This window comes from Leucoraja erinacea, chromosome 17 (assembly GCF_028641065.1).
Source record: "Leucoraja erinacea ecotype New England chromosome 17, Leri_hhj_1, whole genome shotgun sequence".
Classification (NCBI taxonomy): domain Eukaryota; kingdom Metazoa; phylum Chordata; class Chondrichthyes; order Rajiformes; family Rajidae; genus Leucoraja; species Leucoraja erinaceus.
Window position 1 is genome coordinate 38,002,446 of NC_073393.1, and position 24,818 is coordinate 38,027,263.

Below are 24,818 nucleotides of genomic sequence, written 5' to 3' on the forward strand. Positions count from 1 at the left end.
TTAAGTGTTCACTGGAACTTCCGAGCTTCCAAAAGTTCCCATGTTTCCTTCATTTCCCTTTTAGTGAAGTTTTGCACTTTCATTTTCTCAGGGAAACATCGAAGGACATAGTATTGAAATGTTTATGAATATGCGTCATCGATGAACTCGTATCTTATTTTTAGCGATAAGAAATTATCCTGAACAATAATCGGGTCGGCTGCTCCTGCAGAATCTTAAAATAATCTGCTGCATAAAAAAAGTATAATTTTACCTGTGAATCTACACCCCAACGTTGATGTTTGTAAACATTCAATAGCCTTTCCTTAATTTTTGTTTCTTCCTTAAAGGTGAAAAAAACTCTTCTTGCGGATAATGACCCATTTGCCAAATACTTTTACTTGGTGAAAGTCTTCACTGGGCATCGAAGAGGAGCAGGAACTACATCTAAGGTTGGGAAAAATATTTTGAATGGTGCGAAAATAGAACTAAATTGAAATGTTAAAATAGCATTGTTCCAAAAAATCTACAAATATAGAGAGGATAAAGTCATTAAGAGTTGCAGGTAAGAACAGGAGAATAATATATTTTTCATAAATTACAATTAAGATGAAGTTTCTAATTACTCTTCGGATATTGTTGTGGGAGGTAAGATTACACTTATTGACCATCTTTACCAAAGATGCAGACTTTGATCGGGATAATATTTAGCAGGAAAACTTTATAGATTGAAATGTAGTTGATGGGAATATGGCTTAAACAAGGTCACAGATGGATGTGTGCAATAACATTCAGTAGTGCGTGAAAAAGATCAGCTATAGGGGAAGAAAACCCACGATGATGTGAACATTAGCATCCAGTGGCCTTAATAGCCCAGATGACACAATAGTTCTTCTGTCAACATTGCTACGTTAATTGTTTGCCACCATATCACCTTATCACCATATTCAAACAGTTACTTCTTTTGAATCCTATCTAAATATCATCTGAATTTTTAAGACCCAGCTGGAAAGTCGGCCTCTGCTGAGTCGACAGATGGGGATTTAGTAGTAATAAATACTTGTATACTTTCACAGGTAGTAATAACACTCTATGGTTCAGCCGGCTGCAGTGACTCCCATCATTTATTTGACCCAAAGAAACCAGTATTTCAGCAAAGTTCAGAAGATGAATTTCTTCTTGCTACCCCCTTTCCGCTGGGAGACCTCACCAGCATCAGACTGTGGCATAATAATTCCGGATCCAGCTCATCCTGGTAAGTCCCAGTCATTGAATCTTACTATAGTACTTTCCCAATCCCAAACAGCGCACGTTTCATGTATGATCAATGCCTTTTGACAGCATTTAATCTGACAAAGCATAACTTGCAAAATAACTCTCGAATGTTTAGACTCTAGAATGTGCTGCTTTTAACATCTCTCTAATTACAGGTACATTAATTACGTAATTATACAAGACCCCGAAACAGAACAGCGATGGCTTTTCTTCTGCAATTGCTGGTTGGCAGTTGACTTTGGAGAGTTTAGTCTTGACAAAGTTTTCCCTGTTGCTTCCGAGGCAGAAATGAAAGACTTCCGGTAAATTCTATATGAATAATTTGGCTCGTTTTATTCTTGGTTGAGTTTATTTTGTTTACTTTGTTGTAACAGTGGCAATATATGAGAGTTTGAGACAGTTGCCGAGTAATAATGAACTCGACTCACCTCAGACTTGTGAGCAAATAGCATTTGATTTCAACTAGAGTAGTATTGACAGTTTATTTTTCATTAATGAAGTGCATGAAATCTTAGCATGAAATTTAAAATATTTAGTTGTTAAATTTAAATCAACCAATATTCTGATGGCCAATCCCCATCCTGAACTAAATCCTGTTTACACTTCATCCCAATCATCATTGGTCTACAAACATCCTGCAATATTTAGACATTTGCTCTCTTCATAAATTCCTCCAGCCCTTCCATAATCTCTCCTGCGGAAATTTGGCAGAATGAAGAAGTTCCTATCCCATTGTGTTCAAGACAACATTTTGGTTTTCCTGGTTAAATCGCAAGTCCGGGCCAGAAACTATCCATGACTTCCCATTCCCAAATATTGATGAACTGTTTTCTAAGTTGGATGCACCAATAACAAAGCCACACTTCTAGTCCAGCTTGGGATGATTGCTGGAACAATCAGGTCTAATGTTTGTCACAAGCAGACCAAGCTTTCTTAGTAGCACCTGTTTAGCACTGCATGGTTTAAAAAGGCCTTGGTGCTCTGATCCTAACTGAGTGTTGGGATTCTACACAGACCGGTTCTGACCCCCATCTCTTCTCACCCCAGTGTCCCACCAAAGTCCCCACCTCTCTAACAAGGGACTCCTTGTGCCCTCAACCTTATGAGCCAGGCTGCACCCCATTTACAAATCCAAGGAGCCGCTGACTGATCTCCTGCAACCTTCCCACATCCACACAATGCAGTGATGGTTGCTTTATCTCAACCCCTCCACACCACACACAGGTAACAGTTTTACCCTACATGAGCTCGACAATAGCCTTACCTACCACCACTTTAACCCTCCAACGTACTGACCACCCACCACCCAACCCCCCCTTCACCCATGATTAGCAATGACATGGCCCATCGCCATCTATCAATGATAATGGGCCCTTCTGACCAACAACGACAGTCCTCCCCAATGATCCTCAGAATCAGATCCTGACATATGATATCCTTTGCAGCATGGCGCATAAGGAAGAGGAATTCCTTGTGTCAGGCTGATTCAGTAGTGCTCAATGGTACTACAATTCTTCACAAACTCATCAGGAAGGCCGGCTCTGGCCTGGGGGTGCAGTTGGATTCAGTGGGGGGTGGTCTTGGAGGGGAGGATGCTCCTCAAACTGCGGAGCATCTTGGACAATACAGCTGGACATGACACACTGGTCAACCTGAGGAGTACCTTCAGCAACAGGTGCAGGAAAGAACTGCAGATGCTGGTTTAAATCGAAGGTAGACACAAAATGCTGGAGTAACTCAGCGGGACAGGCAGCATGTCTTCTGGGCTGGAATGGGTGACGTTTTGGGTCGAGACCCTTTTGCAGACTGGTAAGTCTGAAGTAGGGTCTTGACCCGAAACATCACCCATTCCTCTCCAGAGATGCTGCCTGTCCTGCTGAGTTACTCCAGCATTGTGTGTCTACCTTCAGCAACAGACTAGTTCCACCAAGATGCAGTACAGAATGCCACAGGAGATTATTTTTCCCTGTGGCTATCAAACTGTACATCTCATCCCCCTTCTGTTGTGGGCTAGACTGACTCACCTCCCCAATGTCTGCACATCCTCAATCCTTTCCACTCGTCGCTTTAATTTCATGTGTCATGTATCTTGAGTCAGCAGATCAATTTCCCTCCTGGGATAAATAAAGTTATATTGTATCATAAGAAACCAATGACCAAAATGCTCACTGCACAGCAACTAACTAGTGCCCCCTGCTGGAACTGAAGAATCTATTCCGAATATTCTGGCCTCAGAATTTCCATTTTCCCTTGATCTATGAAGTTATTTATCTTCAACCTCCTCAGCTCCAACCTCCATCATTCCTCATCTTTTACAGCTTCATTGCAAATCCTTCTCCAAGTTCTTCTACGATCAAACTTTTAGCCATTTTCCTTAAAATAATTTATTTGTTTGTTAAGGTGGACAAAAATGCTGGAGAAACTCAGCAGGTGAGGCAGCATCTATGGAGCGAAGGAAATGGGCGACGTTTCGGGTCGAGACCCTTCTTCACACCCCAACTCTATTTGTTTGTTAATGTCTTTTTCTCAATATACCACTGATATGCCCTGGGTATCTTTCTACACGGAGGGTGCTCTATAAATCAAGGTCCTTGTGATCCTGTGGCCTCAATCAGCTGGATCAAAGTTGTTTGCAGTTTAATGTGTGACTATGTTTGAATTACTTCAACTTCACTAAATATGGAACTATACTGTATCTTGTTTACTGTATTATCTTAAGCCTGCTTTGAAAGGCATACAGATTCAGGTTCTCATTCCAACATGGTCTTCTCCCAATTCTGTTAGTCCTTGCTGTCTCCTCCCCTTCCTCAGCTCCCCTGCTGTCTCCTCCCACCCTCCAGCCTTCCGGCTACTCCTCCTTTTCCCTTTCTTGTCCCCCCCCCACCCCCACCCCTGATCAGTCTGAAGAAGGGTTTCGGCCCGAAACGTTGCCTATTTCCTTCGCTCCATAGATGCTGCTGCACCCGCTGAGTTTCTCCAGCTTTTCTGTGTAACCTGGTTTTATCAAATGTGTTTTCTATTCCTCAAAATGCTATCAATATCATCTTAATAGGACACTTCAGTTCAGAAGCACTGACAATATCATAGACAATAGACAATTTATCGAGCATCGCGTTTAAAATGCTATGTAGGTTCAGACAGAAGAGAACTTTCCTTTCATGGGATTAAACTGACACCGAAAGGTGTGCCAACGCAATGCAATGTGAGAGTTCCAAAAATGTGCTTGTTGGAAGTGCAGAGCAAGGCTTTCATTATATTTAAATAGAAAAGAATGGCTGGCGCTCTGAGTTGCTGATGCAAATACATCGATAGATGCTCCTGAACACATCATCAGTGATGTAACCTGGGGTCAATGGGTGTTTCGGGTCTTTCAACATCAGACACCCTCACCCAGTCGACCCAGCCGTGGTTGATCAGACCACGACTTGTGTTCAGGTGGCATACACAAGTCGTGATCTGATCAACTAGCCTGATGAAAATAGTAAACCATTAGGGAAGAAAGACTGGCATCAGTAAGGCCTTTCATGATCTCTGGATGTCTGAAACTATTGTGCATTAGATTCATCTTTGTTCTAACGTGAGATCATTTAGAACGATTCCCTGATGGTTATGTAGTTCCAACCTTTTATAGAATATTTGCACCCTATCCTGTTTCTAATAATTTATATGAGTCAATCCACAAAAATAATCATAATAGCAACTTTATAATGGAATCTAGAAATGAATTTCAATTGTGATTTTATATTCAATTCATGATGTTTCCATTTTTGTTTTCCACGGGAAAATGTTATCAACTGCAGACATGTGGCCCATAAATCACGTGCTCACATTATGCCATGATTCAAATGTTCTTTGCTCCATTATTAACGTGCATCAATTGCTTATTCAATATTGATTCAGGACGGATGTTCTCAAAGAATTGATTAATCACGTTGATTGAATTTGACACATTGCAGCAACTTGTTCTACATGAAGACAGCTGAAAGCTTCACCGATCAACATATCTGGTTTTCTGTGATTGCTCGTCCTCCAAGGAGTTCCTTCACCAGAGTCCAGCGAGTTTCCTGCTGCTTTTCCCTCCTGCTCTGCACAATGCTGACCAACATCATGTTCTGGAACACAGCTGCCAATGGAAATGACCAGGAAGAGGAACTAGGTACATGTTACAAAATGAAAATTAAAACAAAACGAAATGCACAATAGACTGACCAGAAAGGTGAACCTATCCTAGTATTTCATATATTTATCAACTATATATCCACTATATATCCACGCACACTGGACTTTTTTTTCTCGTATTATTATATTGTTTACAGTGTACTATGTTTACATATTCTGCTCTGCTGCTGCAAGTAAGAATGTCACTGTTCTATCTGGGATATATGACAATAAAACCCTCTTGGCTCTCGAATCTCGAACTAACTTCATATTTCCATTTGGTTCTGGTCTCTTTTAACTTATTTTCTTTGGGTGGTAATTGCTCTCTTTGCTGCAAAAGCCCTTGTCTCCTGGTCACATATAGAAGCCAGCATTGTCTAGGCTGGCTGTGGAAGACATGACATTGAAATAATCCTGTTTATTCCTATTGTCCACACGGATGTTTTTTTGCAGCAGGATTCATTTAGCAATGAGCTGTTTTGCCCACTTATGAATCAAGAGGCTACTTATTTAAATATAACATCTCAGCCACTGGACTGCTGAGATTAGTATCTCATCAGTGGCTAAGAATTAAATCCTGCTTCTTTAGACCTGTTGATGTAATGAGTTGGATTTTCTCTTCATTTAGTAGTATTCCATATTAGTGTACAAGAGACAGGAGTGTGCGCGGGGCTTTAAACATTCTGCTTTTGGAGGGGTGACGATAGACAATAGACAATAGACAATAGGTGCAGGAGTAGGCCATTCGGCCCTTCGAGCCAGCACCGCCATTCAATGTGATCATGGCTGATCATCCTCAATCAGTACCCCGTTCCTGCCTTCTCCCCATACCCCCTGACTCCGCTATTTTTTAAGAGCCCTATCTAGCTCTCTCTTGAAAGCATCCAGAGAACCTGCCTCCACCGCCCTCTGAGGCAGCCACACATGCTGAGTATTACCAGACGAACAAATTCTTAATCTCACCATGTTATTTGGGTAGTTGGAAGATTCCCTAACTTCCACCATTCCTCCTCCCGACTCCCCCCTCCCCCCCCACTGCCTCCTGCAATTTGCCTCCTGCAACCCCTGCACCCCACCACTTATTTACGCATTTCACTGGAATTCTTGCTAAAGACTGATAAGTATATTTGCTTCTTCAATCCCACCTGACTTGGTGAAAATGGTCCCATCTCTGGATTTAAACTTACATTCCACGTCCATCTGTATCTGTCATCAAAGATAACTCGTGGCAAGGGTTTAAATGTATGAATGTACACAATTATTTGATTTTACGACCATCACAATTTGTCATTTGTTGGAATCATGTTCAATATTGAAAGTCAACACAAATTATTTAGTTAAAATATGAGAAATTAAACTAAAATTATTATTTTTAATGAACAGGTATGCAATGACAATTGCCATTAGTAACTTAATGGGATTTTAAAAGTTGGGCCCATTGATTGCATTGTGTCTAATGCCTCTATTACAAGTTTATTACAAACACAAAAAGGGGAACATGCTGTAATATATAAATTATTTAATTAGAGTGTGTTTTATTCTTCAAGGAATAAGGAGGAGACTAGCCTGTCGCTGACATGTTGTTTGTAGGAAGGAACAGCAAATGCGGGTTTAAACCAAAGATAGACCACAAAAAACTAGAGTAACTCAACAGGTCAGACAGCATCTCTGGAGAGAAGGAATAGGTGATGTTTCGGATCTGAAGAAGGGTCTCGACCTGAAACGTCACGTATTCCTTTTGCCTGACCTGCTGAGGTACTGCAGCATTTTGTGCGTCCATCTTTGCTGACATGTTGTTTACCAGGTTGTATGTTTTATTTATTGCAGATGGCAGTACTGTCACATGGCGGGAGCTAATTATCGGAATCGAAAGTGCCTTCATTATTTTTCCTGTGAATCTTGTAATTGTACAAATTTTTCGCAACGTCCGTCCCAAACCAATTAAGATGAAGAAAACGGTGAAAAAGTCAGGCGTTATCTGTGACCCGTCAGGGTGTCAACGGACACCTGAGGATTTAATGATAGTGAGAGCTTCTTCTTATGTTTGACGGCATGTCTTATGACTAATCTCAGTTCTTTGTATCAGAGTTTTAGAGTTCAGATGATTGATCTCAGATTGGTGTTAACAGTGCTTTATAAATCTACACATGTCCAGAAAAAATATTCAGTTTCTAAATTGCAGCAAAAGTTATTTTCACTTATTACAATCAATTAAGAAATCTGGCCTCACAGCGCCAGAGAGCCGGGTTTGACCCTGACTATGGGTGCTTGTCTGTATTGAGTCTGTACGTTCTCCCCGTGATCTGCGTGGATTTTCACCGGGACATTTGGTTTCCTCCCACACCCCAAAGACGTACAGGTTTGTTCCTTGATTGGCTTGGTATCCATGTAAAAAATTATCCCTAGTGTGTGTAGGGTAGTGTTGATGTGCGGGGATAGCTGGTCGGCGCGAACCTGATGGGCCGAAGGGCCTGTATCCGTGCTGTTTCTCTAAACTAAACTAAACTAAATAATAAATTTATATCTGCTTTTCAGATATAGCACGTTGATTTCATTAAGTTGACAAATGTGAGAAAGTTCCACACTTCTCCATTACAAATGTATTACAAACACTAAGGTTGGAGGACCTTCTATCGAGTATAATTGGTTTCATTAGTATGGTTACATTCTTGCCTTGTCTCTTTTCTGTATTCATAGCAACATGTCGACATTTTCTGCCAGGAAATTTCATTCTATCTCTGAAAGAATATCTTTAATATCCTAAAGAAAACAGTGTCACCATAGCAATCAGAAATTCCAATAATCCAAAGCATAGAACAATTAAAAAATTACAAAACCTGATGACTTTAGAGCAAACATAAAAAACTATTATTGACAGTATATGTATTGTAAACACCAAGGAGATTTTTGGCACCAAGTGGGTTCTTCCTGATGTATTGAGTTATAGTTTAGGCATTTCTTTGCTTGTCTAACACTGTAAAATGTGAGTGAAATTACATTGATGGGCGTCTACAATGCCAACCTTGCCAAAGAACAGTGCAGGTTAGTGCAAGGCAGTGGAAGAGAGGGCATTGAGATAAAAAGAAAAAGGATGAAGAAGATAGTGAGGTGAAGAATTAAGGTAAAAGAGAACATACAATTAGAGAAGTAAGAGACAGGGGATTAAAAATAGAAATTAACTGGTTTTAATTTCTAGGAAATAGATTTGGGCCATAACGAGTTGGAGGAAAAATGCTGAATTCCATGGCTTTATTTTTCAGGGAATGGAAAAGATCCTTGCAACTTATTAGCCATATCTCTCAACACCTTCCAGCTGCCACTTGTCAGACAGTATATATCTCTCACAGTCATTTACTACTCTTTCACCTCTTAAGGGCCTGTCCCACTTGGCGATTTTTCTGTGACTGCCGGCATCATATTAGTGTCGACAAAATATTTTGAACATTTCAAAATCCAGCGGCGATAAAAAAATGTTGCGACACTTGAAAAACACCGTGCGTCCTGCGTCATCACGCCACATCACCACCGCAAATTTCTCGGTGACCTGATACGTCAGTCAAAAAATCGGCAAGTGGGACAGGCCCTTTACGCTTCAGTGTTCCTCTTGCATAATTCAATTAGCATGAACCATCCACTGTCCTTGACAAACATATGTGATAATTGGCTTATAACATTTAAAAGCAGACTGTGCTGGTGGGAGGAAGGCATGTCTAAGACTGAGACCAGGCAAATGTTATACCCGGAGATAGATAGATACAAAATGCCTGTCCCACTTGGCCATCATTTGCACGCCATTTACGCGACCTCCAAAAATGTTGTCGTTGCATAGTGACGCACGGGTAGTGTGTGGGTAGTGTGGGACTGGCGCATGGAAAGGCGTGGAGGGGTGTGGTTGTGAGAGTGATGCACGAAATCCTCGCGCACCACCTGCGTGACATATTGCGTACGCATGCTGACGCAATGGGTACGCACGCTGACACATTGGTGTCGCACGCTGGCGTCCTGACGTCTCACGTGTATCGTGTGGTGACGCTTGGTTACGTCACCGTGCGTAACCATGCGTCGCCGTGCGCCGCAGGGTATTCTAATGATGCCACAGTGATTTGCGCGCGAAGTCGCGCGTTATGACGCGTCGACCTATTTTACATATGACGCGTAAATGAGGCGCAAATAACAGCCAAGTGGGACAGGCCCTAAACTCAGCCGGTCAGGTAACCTCTGGGGAGAAGGAATGGGTGTCGTTTCGGGTCGAGCCCCTTCTTCAGACTGAACGTCAGGGGAGAAGGAAACTATAGATATGGAAGGGTAAGGTGTGAAAATGATAGATCAAAGCAGAGGATGGTCAAGGAATTGTAGAATGGTTCATTGTTGGTTGAGGGGCAGTGGACCCAATCTGTAGGGCTCAATATTACCATTAGATTTCAATTACAAAATATTATTCCCTTCCAAACAATGACATTCCCCACCAAGAACAGAATATTTATACATTGGTGTAAACATACTATAAAATGATTAAACAGGTAATCTGTGAGCTACACCTCGAGGGTGTGACTTTTATTCTCTGAACCTTTAGGCCATCAAAGGGATTGCCAGTTGTTTGCCAAGGAAACTGAAAGATGCCATGCCCTCCCTGGAAGACGATATTAGAAACACTGATGACATGAATAAATTGTTGGCTTTAATAGCAGACATTATTCAGCACTATAATGAAATTGAAGATTCTGAGACTCAGGGGACAACTGTTCCAGATAGGGGTGAGTATATCTGCCTGTCTTTTGCAATCTTCACAAGGCCACTTTACACAGCAATAATGAAGCACTTACTCACACAGCAGCAAATGCACACCCTGGGCCAAAAAATGCTATTAAGGCAAGAGCAACTGAAACTTCAAAACTTCTGCACAATAGATGTGAGTATTAAAGATGCAGACCCAAGAGTACTTATGGAGGCAAGATTATTTGTGGGCTGGGCCCATATTGTTGGCCCTGAGATGTGAAGGGTATGGGTGCTGTCGTTTCACCTATTTCCAGGCTACATTTTTTTGCTTCGGGAGTAACTCAGCAGAACAGGCAGCATCTCCGGACAGAAGGAATGGGTGACGTTTTGGGTTGAGACCCTTCACCAGACCAGAGGTTCACCCATTCCTTCTATCCAGAGATGCTGCCTATTCTGCTGAGCTACTCCAGCATTTTGTATCTATCTAACAATAATAACACCATTTCCAATTGTGAAGTGGCCTAGTGGAGAGTTGCCCCTTAAGATCCTTGCCCTGATATTAATTGATGCATGGTTAGAATGTGGTGTTGAAATACAAAACAATACCTTGCTTTGGGAATAGACGTTTTGTGAGTGATCATTTTATTAATAATGAAATATGATGTCGAGCTTACACCGGAACAAGTGTACGTGTTAACCCAATCACATGGAGTATAGATTTATATTAGAAACATAGACATAGAAATTAGGTGCAGGAGTAGGCCATTCGGCCCTTCGAGCCTGCACCGCCATTCAATATGATCATGGCTGATCATCCAACTCAGTATCCCGTACCTGCCTTCTCTCCATACCCCCTGATCCCCTTAGCCACAAGGGCCACATCTAACTCCCTCTTAAAAATAGCCAATGAACTGGCCTCAACTACCCTCTGTGGCAGAGAGTTCCAGAGATTCACCACTCTTATTAAGGAGGAATCTAATTCCTATTGCTCCTCTCCAGAGCTAGCATCTACCTGCTTTAACCCATTCTCAATAATCAGAAATTTTGAAAGCATATAGAAATATTTCCATTCCGGGTGCGAGCCAGAGACACTGAAGGACTATGTGAGACACATATCCCCAAAGTAATGGAAATGGTTGTGTTTTCAGAAAATGATTCTTCCACCGACTCTTATCGAAATGTGGATGATGGAGATTCAATGTCCCGTAACCCTGAAGAAAATGAAGACGCTGAGTTTACTGACAGCAACTCCGAGAAGCAGAAGGACCAAATCATGCAACACTTCTATCACTATGTGAATCTTTTGCTTCAGTTTGTGGAAACTGAGCTGCAACAGATGGGTGTGAAGAAATTTCAGAACCCGTACACTCAGATTCATGCCACAGATCAAGTGCAGAAGATGATTCACTTTATCAAAGCTGCAGTTAAGGCTGAAGATGGCGATGAAGGCGAGGATGATGACAGCAGTAGTACTAATGGGTAGAGTTCACCTTTCCAAGTACTTCACCTTTCCTGTTCATAGTTCAAAGCATTTGTTAAAAGTGACAACGAGTGTTTGGTTTGTGAATAATTGGTTTGTGAGTAAAGGGAATTGTGGGACATCGTACTTGCACAGCTGGTGGAGCGGCTGCCTCACGGCACCAGAGAGCCAGCTTCCATCCTGACCTCGGGTGCTGCCTGTGTGGAGTTTGCACGTTCTTCATGTGACAGCATGAACTTCTTCTGGGTGCTCCAATTTCCTCCCACATCTCCTAAAAACACGGTGGTTTGAAGGTTTATTGGCCTCTGTAAATTGTCCCTAATGTGTACGGGGTGGATGAGAAAATAGATAGAACAAATGTGAACTTGTTCAGATTCAGATTCAGATTCAATTTCAATTAGAGACAACGAAATGCATTTAGCATCTCCCTGGAAGAGCGACATAGCAAACGATTTGAATAAATAATAATCAGTGTCTGGGGGGGGGGGATGGTGATTGGCAGTCACCGAGGTACGTTGTTGAGTAGAGTGACAGCCGCCGGAAAGAAGCTGTTCCTCGACCTGCTGGTTCAGCAACGGAGAGACCTGTAGCGCCTCCCGGATGGTAGGAGGGTAAACAGTCCATGCTTGGGGTGAGAGCAGTCCTTGGCGATGCTGAGCGCCCTCCGCAGACAGCGCTTGCTTTGGACAGACTCAATGGAGGGGAGCGTGGAACCGGTGATGCGTTGGGCAATTTTCACCACCCTCTGCAATGCCTTCCGGTCGGAGACAGAGCAGTTGCCATACCATACTGTGATGCAGTTTGACTCGGGTGAATGAACAAGTGATGGATGGTTGGTGTGGATATGGTGGGCGGAAGGGCCTGTTTCCAAGCACCATCTCCAAAATAAACCTGTGGGCGGCACAGTGGTGCAGCACTGCCTTACAGCACCAGAGACCCAGGTTCGATCCATACTCCAGGTGTTGTCTGTGTAGAGTTTGAACGTTCTCCCTGTGACCGTGTGGGTTTTCTCTGGGTGCACCAGTTTTCCTCCCACATTCCAAGGACGTGCAAGTTTGCAGGTTAATTGGCTTCTGTAAATTGTCCCTGGTGTGTAGAATAGAACTAGTGTATGGGTGATTGTTGGTGAGTGTGGGCTTGGCTGTCCAAAAGGCCTGTTTCCACCCTGTATCTCTAATGTAAACTAAAGTAGGGGTCACAGCTTAAGGATAAGGGGGAAATCCTTTAAAACCGAGATGAGAAGAACTTTTCTCACACAGAGTGGTGAATCTCTGGAACTCTCTGCCACAGAGGGTAGTCGAGGCCAGTTCATTGGCTATATTTAAGAGGAAGTTAGATGTGGCCCTTGTGGCTAAGGGGATCAGAGGGTATGGAGAGAAGGCAGGTACGGGATACTGAGTTGGATGATCAGCCATGATCATATTGAATGGCGGTGCAGGCTCGAAGGGCCGAATGGCCTACTCCTGCACCTAATTTCTATGTTTCTAACTATACTCTCGTGTCCACATTCAACATTTATAGTTAACCTAATTTTCAGAGACCTTGAGTCAAACATCTACATTTTTAAACTGTATTTTGTAATGTCTATTCATTGTCTTCCATTTCACGAGTAGTTTGTAAATTATTCAACAGGGAAGCTGTGTCTGGAAGTGAAAAGCAAGGCCTTCGTCAGGAAGGACTGCCTTGGTGGTTTGTTTACATTGGCTGGCTCCTGGTGTTCGTTACAAGTGCTGTCTCTGCATTTTTTACCATGCTCTACAGTTTTGATTACGGCAAAGAACAGTCCATTCAATGGCTGGTGTCGATGACCATCAGCTTCCTCGAGAGTATTTTGATCATTCAACCAGTAAAGGTAAAGAATTAACCGATAAAGGAAATTAATCTGTCAATGTAATGAATGTTAAAAAAAAATAGAGAGAGTATAGAGGAGATTTACTACAATGTTGCCTGGGTTTCAGCACCTAAGTTACAGAGAAAGGTTGAACAGGATAGGTCTTTATTCTTTGGAGGGCAGAAGGTTAAAGGGAGGACTTGATAGAGGTCTTTAAAATGATGAGGGGGATAGACAGAGTTGTCGTGGATAAGCTTTTTTCCATTGAGAGTAGGGAAGATTCAAACAATAGGACATGATTTGAGAATTAAGGGACAAACGTTTAGGGGTAATATGAGGGGGAACTTCTTTACTCAGAGAGTGGTAGCTGTGTGGAATGAGCTCCCAGTGGTGGAGGCAGGTTCGATTTTATTATTTAAAAATAAATTGGATAGGTATATGGACGGGAAAGGGATGGAGGGTTATGGTCTGAGTGCAGGTACATGGGACTAGGTGAGAGTAAGTGTTCGGCACGGACTAGAAGGGCCGAGATGGCCTGTTTCCGTGCTGTAATGGTTATATGGTTATATGTTGAACACAGCCAGAATTGTAGTGCTTTTGGAGCTAGGCTAACCACTAGCTAACATTACCTAGTTCAGCGACGTTAGCTAGCGAATAGAATTAGAATAAGCTCCATATGCAGAGAGGAACTGCAGATGCTGGTTTACACCGAAGACACCAAATGCTGGAGTGACTCAGCAGGACTGGCAGCATCTCTGGAGAGAAGGAATGGATGACGCTTTGGGTTGAAACCCTTCTTCAGACTGAGAGTCAGGGGAGAGGGAGACAAAAAGATATGGAAGAATAAGTTGTGAAAACGACAGAATCACAGAGGGGGATCAGCAAGAGTAGGCGTTGCAGAATTCTCATCAGAGAAAGGAGGAGAACCCCTTCAAAGTAAGCATACCCAAGGAGATTTCATGATGGAGCAGATAATATATGTAGGAAGGAACTACAGATGCTGGTTTAAATCGAAGATAGACACAACATTCTGGAGTAATTCAGCAGAGACAGGCAATATCTCGAGAGAGAGGGAATGGGTGACGATTTGGGTCCAGTTCACCTTCGAGAGAAGGAATGTCACAGGGCCATTTCTCTTTATCTCCCTCTCTCCTGACTCTCTAATGATAGGGAAAACCAAAAGACAATCCTCCCTGGAACCTTTTCTGCCATTGTGTCCTGTTACACCAAGCAATCTACAGTGCTATGGAAACAGTATAATGTATACATGTCAAAGTAAGTGGATTTACTGCTCTATACACAGGTGCAATGAGGTTCAAGTACAATAAAAAATCTTGGGTAGAGCACTGGCAATTAGAATGGAAGCGTGCTGATAGAAAGCATTGCCATGTTTGGTCAAGCTTTGGGCTCTTTTTCTTGTATTAAAGTGTCCTTTGAATATTGCGGGAACATATATAGTGTCCTGACATATTTGTGGTGTCATTCATGCAAACAAACAAGTATACATGCCAGGAACAGGAGGAGGCCTTTCAGCCCTTCGAGCCTGCACTGTCACTAATGAGATCAATTATTCTGGTCAATACTATGAATGTATAAACTGGTTATGCATTCTATAATGGTTTCAATTTGCAAAGACCTGCAGGGAACGTTGTCAACATAACTGAATAGTTTTTTTTAATTTACTTTGGGACGCAAGTACTGATTGATTAAGAAGGTAGACAAAAATGTTGGAAAAAAATGCTGAGTCTCTCCAGCATTTTTGTCGACCTTCGGTTTTCCAGCATCTGCAGTTCCTTCTTAAACAAACTAAGAGATTATTTGCCCAGTCCTCTCTGCACTTGCCAGAGGAACAGCCAGAGGTGACACTGGTAATCAGCAGTGTAGTTAGCACTGGCTATATTCTTTGATAATATAATAATAATAATAATAATAATTTTATTTATAGAGCACTTTAAAAACAAACATAGCTGCAACAAAGTGCTGTACATCACTAATCATTGACAAAAAAGCACCAAAAGCACCAAAAATACACACCAAAAATAACAATCAAAAGAAATAGTAGGAAAAGACATGTAAAATAAAGAAACATCAAAAACACCACAAACAGAAGCAAAGCCTCAGGCATGGTCAAAAGCCAGGGAGTACAAATGTGTTTTAACACTGGATTTGAAGATGGACAGAGAGGGGGCCTGTCTGATGTGCAACGGCAGGGTGTTCCAGAGTGCTGGAGCAGCAACAGAGAAGGCTCTATCCCCTCTGAGCCTCCGACTAGACCTCGGTACCTCCAGGAGCAGCTGACCAGATAAGTACAATAAGCAGGCATAAAGCTATGAGAATGCAGGCTCTGTTTTAGTGAAGAGGTGCAGGTTTGTTGTGCTTCATAGTCTGTGCATTTTTCAGGCTAAACAAGTTGGAGGCCTGTTGTAACTAACCAGCGTTAATGGTCTCTTCTTTAAGGTTTTACTTGTGGCTGCTTTTGTCGCTCTTATTATCAAAAAGATTGAAAGAAATGACACCGAGCAAAATTTCAATAAACATCTTCTATCTTCTGAAGGTAAGTCTTTGTACTGTAAAGAATATGACATGAAAAAAAGGGATGGTTCTGGTATCTATTTGTATTGAATGATAATATAATTAACACAATGAAACTGCTCATAGACACAAAGCTGGAGTAACTCAGCGGGTCAGGCAGCATCTCTGGAGAAAAGGAATAGGTGACATTTTGGATCGAGAACCCGAAACGTTGCCTATTCCTGTTCTCCGTAGACGCTGACTGTCCCGCTGAGTAACTCCAGCTTTTTGTGTCTATCTTTGTTTTAAACCATCGCCTGCAGTTCCTTCCTGCACAATGAAACTGCTTCTATATTTAGCATTAACGATCAACTTGGGCGGCCAACCAGCCACAGCGGGAGATTTCCAAAGGGACCCATTGGTTTAGTTGAGTCGGCCTATTTCATTGGAGCTCCGCGCAGCTCGGCCTGTAGACTTCGGAGGCCGCGGTCTCCGGTAGGAAGCGGCTGATCCGGAACTCCAAGCCGCTGAGAGTGTTCTTCCGTTCCGGCATCGGAGTTTCATCATCCCGGCGAGAGGGCCTGAAACATCGAGCCGCTGTTGCGGCGACTGTGGAGGCCTGAATAGGCCCCGACCACGGGTGAACATGACGTAAAGGACTGAGCTTTATGCCAGAAACGTTGACTCTGCTGTGGGGGGATGTTTATGTTAAATTCTATAGTGTTGTGTTCATTTTATTTGTGTGGCTGCATGGTAACTCAAATTTCATTGCACCAATTGGTGTATGTGACAATAAATGTAACTTGAACTTGAACTGAACTTCATCGTCCAAGCCGCCTCTTGGGAGCGGCCATATTGGGAAAGAACCTGACTGGATGGGAAGTGCTGTGTGGAGGGGGAATGTGAGGCTTTGGCTCAAGGGGCTTAAGTGCTGTGTGGAGAGTAAGTGCAAGGATTTGGCTCAAGAGGCTTTGACGAGAAGGCTAAAAGAGGAGAAGCTCACAGAAGATAAAAAGGTACAGTCTGCTATTTCTTGTGTATGTTTGTTGTGTTGTTCCCTCTTGGTTTTAGTGCAGCGGTGAGGGCAGGTAGAACAGTGCAATGATACTCCTGCAGAATGTGGGAAGTCAGGGAAACTGTTGGGTGTCTCTGTTGACTACATCTGTACTTCCCCTTTACCCAACTTGACGCCATTTAGATAGTAATCTGCCTTCCTGTTTTTGCTACCAAAGTGGATAAGCTAACATTGGTCCACATTAAACTGCATCTGCCATGCATCTGCCCACTCACCCACTATCCAAGTCACCCTGCATTCTCAGAGCACCCTCCTCACAGTTCACACTGCCACCCAGCTTTGTGTCATCTGCAAATTTGCTAATGTTACTTTGAATCCCTTCATCTAAATCATTGATGTATATTGTAAATAGCTGCGGTCCCAGCACCGAGCCTTGCGGTATCCCACCAGTCACTGCCTGCCATTCTGAAAGAGACCCGTTAATCCCTACTCTTTGTTTCCTGTCTGATATCCAATTTTCTATCCCTGTCAGCACTCTACCCCCAATAACATGTGCCCTAATTTTGCCCACTAATCTATGTGGGACCTTACCAAATGCTTTCTGAAAGTCCAGGTACATTACATCCACTGGCTCACCCTTGTCCATTTTCCTAGTTACATCCTCAAAAAATTCCAGAAGATTAGTCAAGCATGATTTCCCCTTCGTAAATCCATGCTGACTGGATTCTAGCATCTGCAATCCAGGGGGTAACTTTTTCACATGATTCATCGAACAAGCTGCCAGAGTAGGTAGTTGAGGCAGGGACTATCCCATCGTTTAAGAAACAGTTTACATGGATAGGAAAGGTTTGGAGGGATATGGACCGAGCGCAGGCAGCTGGGACTAGTGTAGCTGGGACATGTTGGCCGGTGTGGGCAAGTTGGGCTGAAGGACCTGTTTCCACACTGTATCACTCTACGACTCTACGGCAGAAGATGTGAGACAACGGATTGAAGAATTGCGAACTGTGAAGCTAGAGGAGGAAATGTAGGTGGGAGGGGAGAAGTCGGTATGAGTACAAGTGGGGCACACAGGGGAGAGGGAGAGGGGGTGGGGGAGGTTTGGTGTTGGCATGATATTTGTCCAGACACTGTGGCTGAATGGCCTATCCCTGCTCTGTACCATTCTATGTTCTATGCCATGTACACATTCCTAGCACACAAAAGATGTAAGAATAAACTGGTGAATATCATATTTATCTCAATTCCTGTATCTCCGTCTCACTATGAAATATGTATAATTGGCAACTTTTAAACCTGTTTACGTGAAATGTTTCATTAGATGATACACATGACATGTTGACTTACAATGCCCAAAGAAGTGATAGTACTATTTACCAACCGCCGTCATTGAGAAATGTGGAGAAACTGAAAGCACTGCACATGAAAGAAAGGAAAATGTATTGCTTGGTTAAAAACATAATTGGTATGTATATTTAATTTAATATATTGCCGTATATATACAGACTGTTGTTCTATACACACAATGCTCTAATCATTGGCAAGAGGAAAGTAAACTGCTACAGGCCAGTAGTGGTAAGAAATTGATGTTATTTCCATCCCTGATTATCTATTTAAACCTGTCCCACATATATAATTTTCAACATATCCTTACCTCTGAAAGTACAACATAAGAAGCCATTTGTGGACATATAAGAAGGATTTGAGTATAGGAGCAGGGAGGTTCTACTACAGTTGTACAGGGTCTTGGTGAGACCACATCTGGAGTATTGCGTACAGTTTTGGTCTCCAAATCTGAGGAAGGACATTATTGCCATGGAGGGAGTGCAGTGAAGGTTCACCAGACTGATTCCTGGGATGTCAGGACTTTCATATGAAGAAAGACTGGATAGACTCGGCTTGTACTTGCTAGAATTTAGGAGATTGAGGGGGGATCTTATAGAAACTTACAAAATTCTGGACAGGCTAGATGCAGGAAGGTTGTTCCCAATGTTGGGGAAGTCCAGGACAAGGGGTCACAGCTTAAGGATAGAGGGGAAATCCTTTAGGACCGAGTTGAGAAAAACCTTTTTCACACAGAGAGTGGTGAATCTCTGGAACTCTCTGCCACAGAAGGTAGTTGAGGCCAGTTCATTGGCTATATTTAAGAGGGAGTTAGATGTGGCCCTAGTGGCTAAAGGGATCAGGGGGTGCGGAGAGAAGGCAGGTACAGTATACTGAGTTAGATGATCAGCCATGATCATATTGAATGGCGGTGCAGGCTCGAAGGGCCGAATGACCTATTCCTGCACCTATCTTCTATGTTTCTATGAAATAATGGGTTGACTGGGCTTGTATTCACTGGAATTTAGAGGGATGAGAGGGAATCTTATGGAAACATAAAATTCTTAAAGGATTGGACAGGCAAGATGCAGGAAAAATGTTCCTGATGTTGGGGGAAGTCCAGAACAAGTGGCCACAGTTTAAGAATAAGGGGAGGCCATTTAGGACTGAGATGAGGAAAAACTTCTTCACCCAAAGAGTTATGAATCTGTGGAATTCTCTGCCAGTGGAGGCCAATTCACGGGATATTTTTCAGAGAGAGTTAGATTTAGCTGTTAGGGCTAAAGGAATCAAGGGATATGGGGAAAAAGCAGGTACAGGGTACTGATTTTGGATGATCAGCCATGATCATATTGATTGGCGGGGCTGGCTCGAAGGGCCGAATGGCCTTCTCCTACTTACTATGTTTCTATGTTTCTACTTTGCTCCTAGTTGTTCAAGGCATAGAATGTAAGGGCAACATCAAGCTAATTGGACCACAGCCAACATACTGTGCATATTTCAGAAAAGCACATTATATGGAAGGTGCTAGAGCACTAGCGAGTACAAGAGCATAGTCAGCTCTTGGGAACTATTATTATGAGGAGAGATTAGTTAGATGGTCATTGTCTTTGGGGGAAAGCAGACAGATTACAGATTTAATTGAAGTGTGTAAAATTATGAGCAGTTTAGACTCATTAACCTTACCATTGAGGCCAATAGCTAAGGGACATAGATTGGAAAATTGGTAGAAAGATCCAAGGGGAGTTCTTTGAAAAGTTCAATTGGATCAACATAATCAATGAAAAAAGACAGGCACAAACTGGAAATTGTAGGCCAATAGTGACGTTAACAATTCAGTAGCCAATAAGATGAAATATTTTCATTTCATATTGTACATTCAATGTCATGTGGTGTTCCAAATCCATTCACCAATTTAGACCGTTAAAGTATAGTTAACATTGCAAACCAAAAAATGACATCATTTGGTACATTTGTTTATTGAAAGATAATTATTGGCCTGGACAGCAGACCTAATGTCCTTCAAACAATATAACATTTTGGAAAACATACTAATTTTCAGAATGAATGATGAATACTTTGTTTTGATATTAGTCGCAGAAAAAAATGTCCTGGCCATTGGGATGACCGTGGTGTTTTTTCTTTGCAATGTTCTCTGATGTTTCACATCCAACTGAGTGAGTGGAAAGGACATTAGTTGAGATTCATTGGAAAGACAGCATTTCAAATCCAAATTTCCATTAGCACTGAATTGAGGTTGCCACCATTGAATGTATCCACTAATGTAATAATTTACAAAAATATAATATGTGTTTCAGCCCCTTAAGTGTTCTACTTCCTGATTAAGCTAGAGTGTATGATTGAGACCTGGAGAAACCAGGGAGTACATAGGGGTAGATGAATATTGAAAGGTAGCTAATGAATATATAAAATGATTTACAGTAAAATGACTTTTGGTAAAGAAAGAAGGAAATAACTAGGTTGTGGGAAAGAGACATCTATGATATTGTGAAAAACACATGAGGCGAGGAAAGAGGGATGGTCAGAAAGGAGAGCGAGAGAACGAGAGAGAGAGAACGAGAGAGAGAGAACGAGAGAGAGAGAGAGAATGAGAGACAACGAGGAGAGAGAGAGAGACAACGAGAGAGAGAGAGAGAGAGAGAGAGAGAGAGACAACTTCGACCTTTGGAGCCTGATGCATACAATGTTAACAGCAGCTTGTAGCATTCTGCTCCTGAAACTCAGCAGCTGCTATTTTTCAAATTTAGTGAGACCAAATTTTCCTTCAGAGATTGATTATAGAAAAAAGCAGGAAAAAAGTAAAAGTATAACTGTATTTTTTTTTATTTTATAAATTCTGGTGTATTATACCTATAAATTAGAACTGGGTAAATTGTATGAAAATAGTTCTTATTCTTAAAGTACTATAGTAGCTAATGCTTAATGATATATAGTGCAGAAAGGCTAAAGGGCCTGTCCCACTTACGCAACTTTTTCGGCAACTACCAGCACCCGTCATAAGTCGTTGCAGGTCGGCAAAAATTTTCAACATGGCGACCAGAACAAGGTCCGACTCTTTGGGCGACTACTCACGGCCATACAGGCTTCACCCCACGACATATCGCCAGGGTGTCGCCTGTATGGTCGTGAGTAGTCTCTTCAGTCGCCCAAAGAGTCCTAGCGTCTTTCTGGTCGCCGCTGAATTTTTAACGTTGAAAATTTTCGCTGACCTCCAACTACCTATGACGGGTGCCGGCAGTCGCTGATAAAGTTGCGTATGTGGGGCAGGCCCTTTAGCACATTGCTCTTCAAAAACGTTATTATGCTGTGACCCAACTTTTGCTACTTCCATCAGTTTTTCTGCCATTGTTATGAAGATACAAATGAGTAAAATAGATTTAGTGAGTTAATGTACTGAGATACATCTGATACCTGGGTAAAGCAACATAAGCGACCCTTGCTTGTGAGAGGAAATGTTGTATTCCTAGAAAACGGGCCGTGTCGTGATTTTATGTAGTGGGAAGTTGTGTCATCTGCTCCAATATCAGGAATTGTGTAGAAAAAAACATTTTTGCTTTTGATCACATTAATTCCATGTGCAAATTTTATTCTGGGATAATTTGTAAATTTTGTAAGGACAAGTTCCCATGACCTTAAAAGCTGTAACATGAAGTCTGTCTGCATTGCTGTATTTTGGTCCTTTGGTGTGCAAGCCACAGATACATGCGGCGTATATATCATTGTGCCCAATGTGGCAAAAATAGAACAATGGTAAAACTATTTATTCTGCATTTCTTCTTTATTTTAGCACATGTACTATTTCTGGTGTCATTGTCGATTATTGCCTATGGCGAACGAAGTCCCCATTCATTTTATTTAAACAAAGCTCTCAATGATAGTTTTACCAAGAAGTTCAATGGTTCAATAACTGTCAATGATTTTTACGATTGGACTGAAGAAATCTTATTACCGAATCTATATGGAGCTTTTGAAGGTAAATGTTAAAATAATATTACACATAAAAACATAGAAACATAAAAAATAGGTGCAGGAGAAGGCCATTCGGCCCTTCGAGCCTGCACCGCCATTCAATATGATCATGGCTGATCATCCAACTCAGTATCCCGTACCTGCCTTCTCTCCATACCCCCTGATCCTTTTAGCCACAAGGGCCACATCTAACTCCCTCTTAAATATAGCCAACGAACAGGCCTCAACTACCTTCTGTGGCAGAGAGTTCCAGAGATTCACCACTCTCTGTGTGAAAAAAGTTTTTCTCATCTCGGTCCTAAATGATTTCCCCTCTATCCTTAAGCTGTGACCCCTTGTCCTGGACTTCCCCAACATTGGGAACAATCTTCCTGCATCTAGCCTGTCCAACCCCTTAGACACGTGTGATAAAGAAGAGAATTGATTCCTTTGATAGACACAAAAAGCTGGAGTAACTCAGCTGCAATCACTCTCAGTCTAAAGGTCTTAACCAAAAACATCACCTATTCCTTTTCTCCAGAGTTGCTCTGACCCGCTGAGATACTCCAGCTTTTTGTGTCTATCTTCGGTTTAAACTAGCACCTGCAGTTTCTCCCTATAGAGCTGGTACTTGGGTCATTTCATCATTTGATTCCCAAAGATGGTTTGTGAAATTGAGATTCTGCATTGCCTTCTACAAGGACTTTATTTATTTCATTGATGAGTAATGCTCAAATATTTTTGGTGTGTGCATGGGTTCTAGAAACTTTGAAAATGTTCTCTGGTATTTCTTCATAATATTCAAAACGTTACTTTAATATGTACCCTGCAAATCCCAAAATGTCAATGTAAGCATCTGAAAAACGTCCAGTGCAGTCACAGATTATCAGGTGGCAATTGTAAATAGATGTTACGACTGACCTGAAAATGTCTGTGTACTTTTGAACCAGGATTTATAACAGATGGGAATTCAAAGCTGATCGGCAGCCCTCGCCTACGGCAGGTGAGAGTGAAAGCAGCTCCTTGTCCTGTGCCAACGCGATTGGTGGATAGGATCAAGGAATGCCGTGCTCCCTACTCTTACAGTGATGAATACATGTTGGACTTTGGAAACCTTAGTGTATATGCAGACTCCTCAAGCCTCGGCTCCTCTTGGCGATATCAGAGTGAATCGCAGTTGAATGGATATCCCGTTTGGGGAAAGCTGGCAGTTTATCGAGGAGGTGGCTATGTCGCTGAGCTGGGAACAGAATTCAAAACTGCATCCAGGTAATTAAAAATAGTGAGGATAATAAAGGGATTTTTTCTATAAGACCTCAGTTATGGAAATTATGTCATACCTGGAAACATCAGGAAATAATTTACTCACCTTATTGTCATCAAAGATTGGGGGATTTTCAAATTCTAGCTGATAGCAGTCCAAAAAAAATATTTTTTTCAACAAAAAAACAAGCTGCTGGATAAACTCAGTAGGTCAGACTGATGACTGATGAAGTGTCTCCACCTGAAACCTCAACTATCCATGTTCTCCAGAGATGCTGACTGACCCGCTGAGTTACTACAGCACTCTGGGTCCTTTCGTGTATTAACCAGCATCTGCAAACATCTATGTTTCGACAAAACGTTTCTGTTTTTGGTTACTAATCTGAAACCATTTCATGACCTCTTTCTCTGTCTCAAGTTTTATAGTTTTAGTTACTACTATTCCTTTGTGAGATAAGAGTTTCAGTAAAAGGTCTTTAAACATTCATATATTCATTTGTAATCTTTCCACCTTGAATGAGCTCATTTCGGATGGAATATTCTCTGCAGCATCTGCTGCATTTAAATATCTTTTCCACATAATTAGTCATGCAGAAGACTAGGCAAGCTGCGTAAGACTGATGATGTTATAACCACAACTTATTCTGTTGGTACACACCTTGCAGGAAGCATCTCCGGAGCAAGAGCAACTTTTGTCCATTGGTGGTTGACATACAGCAGCTATCTTCTTCAATGAACCACAGTTCAATAGTCAATAGTCTATTTAATTGTCATTTGGACCCCTGGAGGTCCAAATGAAATGCCGTTTCTGCAGCCATACATTACACACAAATACGCCCCAGACACAACATAATTACATTTTACATAAACATCCATCACATAGCTGTGATGGAAGGCCAAATAAACTTATCTCTCCACTGCACTCTCTCCCCCCCGAGGTCAGAGTCAAAGTCAAAGCCCCCGGCTGGCGATGGCGATTGTCCCGCGGCCATCAAAGCCACGCCAGGTGGTGCGAGGTCGCACACTGGGTCTTGGTGTTAAAGACCCCGGCGTGCGCTCGCAGAGTCCCGCGGCCATTCCAAGCCGCGCGGGGCAGTGGTGCTAGGCCCCGCTCCAGGAGCTCTTTGACCCCGCAACTCGGGCGGGAGAAGTCGCCGTTGCAGGAGCCCCGAAAAGCGGTCTCCCTCCAGGGATCCGCGGGCTCCCGGTGCCGCCGTCCACAGACCCGCAGCAGCAGCCTCCGACTCAGCAGCAGCAGCGGCAGCGCTCCTCCACCGCTCCACCCGCTCCGGTCTCGG

At 42.4% G+C, this 24,818-nt stretch overlaps 1 protein-coding gene across 1 annotated transcript in view; it reads left to right on the top strand.

Annotated features, from left to right (window-relative positions):
- Positions 1–24,818, top strand: part of LOC129705509 (polycystic kidney disease protein 1-like 2) — a 64,878-nt gene that overhangs the window by 25,682 nt on the left and 14,378 nt on the right. Inside the window, exons 9-20 of the mRNA XM_055649096.1 lie at positions 330–431; positions 1,056–1,234; positions 1,410–1,556; positions 5,211–5,410; positions 7,240–7,454; positions 9,986–10,166; positions 11,277–11,607; positions 13,241–13,460; positions 15,897–15,993; positions 18,287–18,430; positions 22,097–22,282; positions 23,208–23,526. Coding sequence (XP_055505071.1) covers positions 330–431; positions 1,056–1,234; positions 1,410–1,556; positions 5,211–5,410; positions 7,240–7,454; positions 9,986–10,166; positions 11,277–11,607; positions 13,241–13,460; positions 15,897–15,993; positions 18,287–18,430; positions 22,097–22,282; positions 23,208–23,526 — 2,321 coding nt within the window. The remainder of the gene's footprint in view (positions 1–329; positions 432–1,055; positions 1,235–1,409; positions 1,557–5,210; positions 5,411–7,239; positions 7,455–9,985; positions 10,167–11,276; positions 11,608–13,240; positions 13,461–15,896; positions 15,994–18,286; positions 18,431–22,096; positions 22,283–23,207; positions 23,527–24,818) is intronic.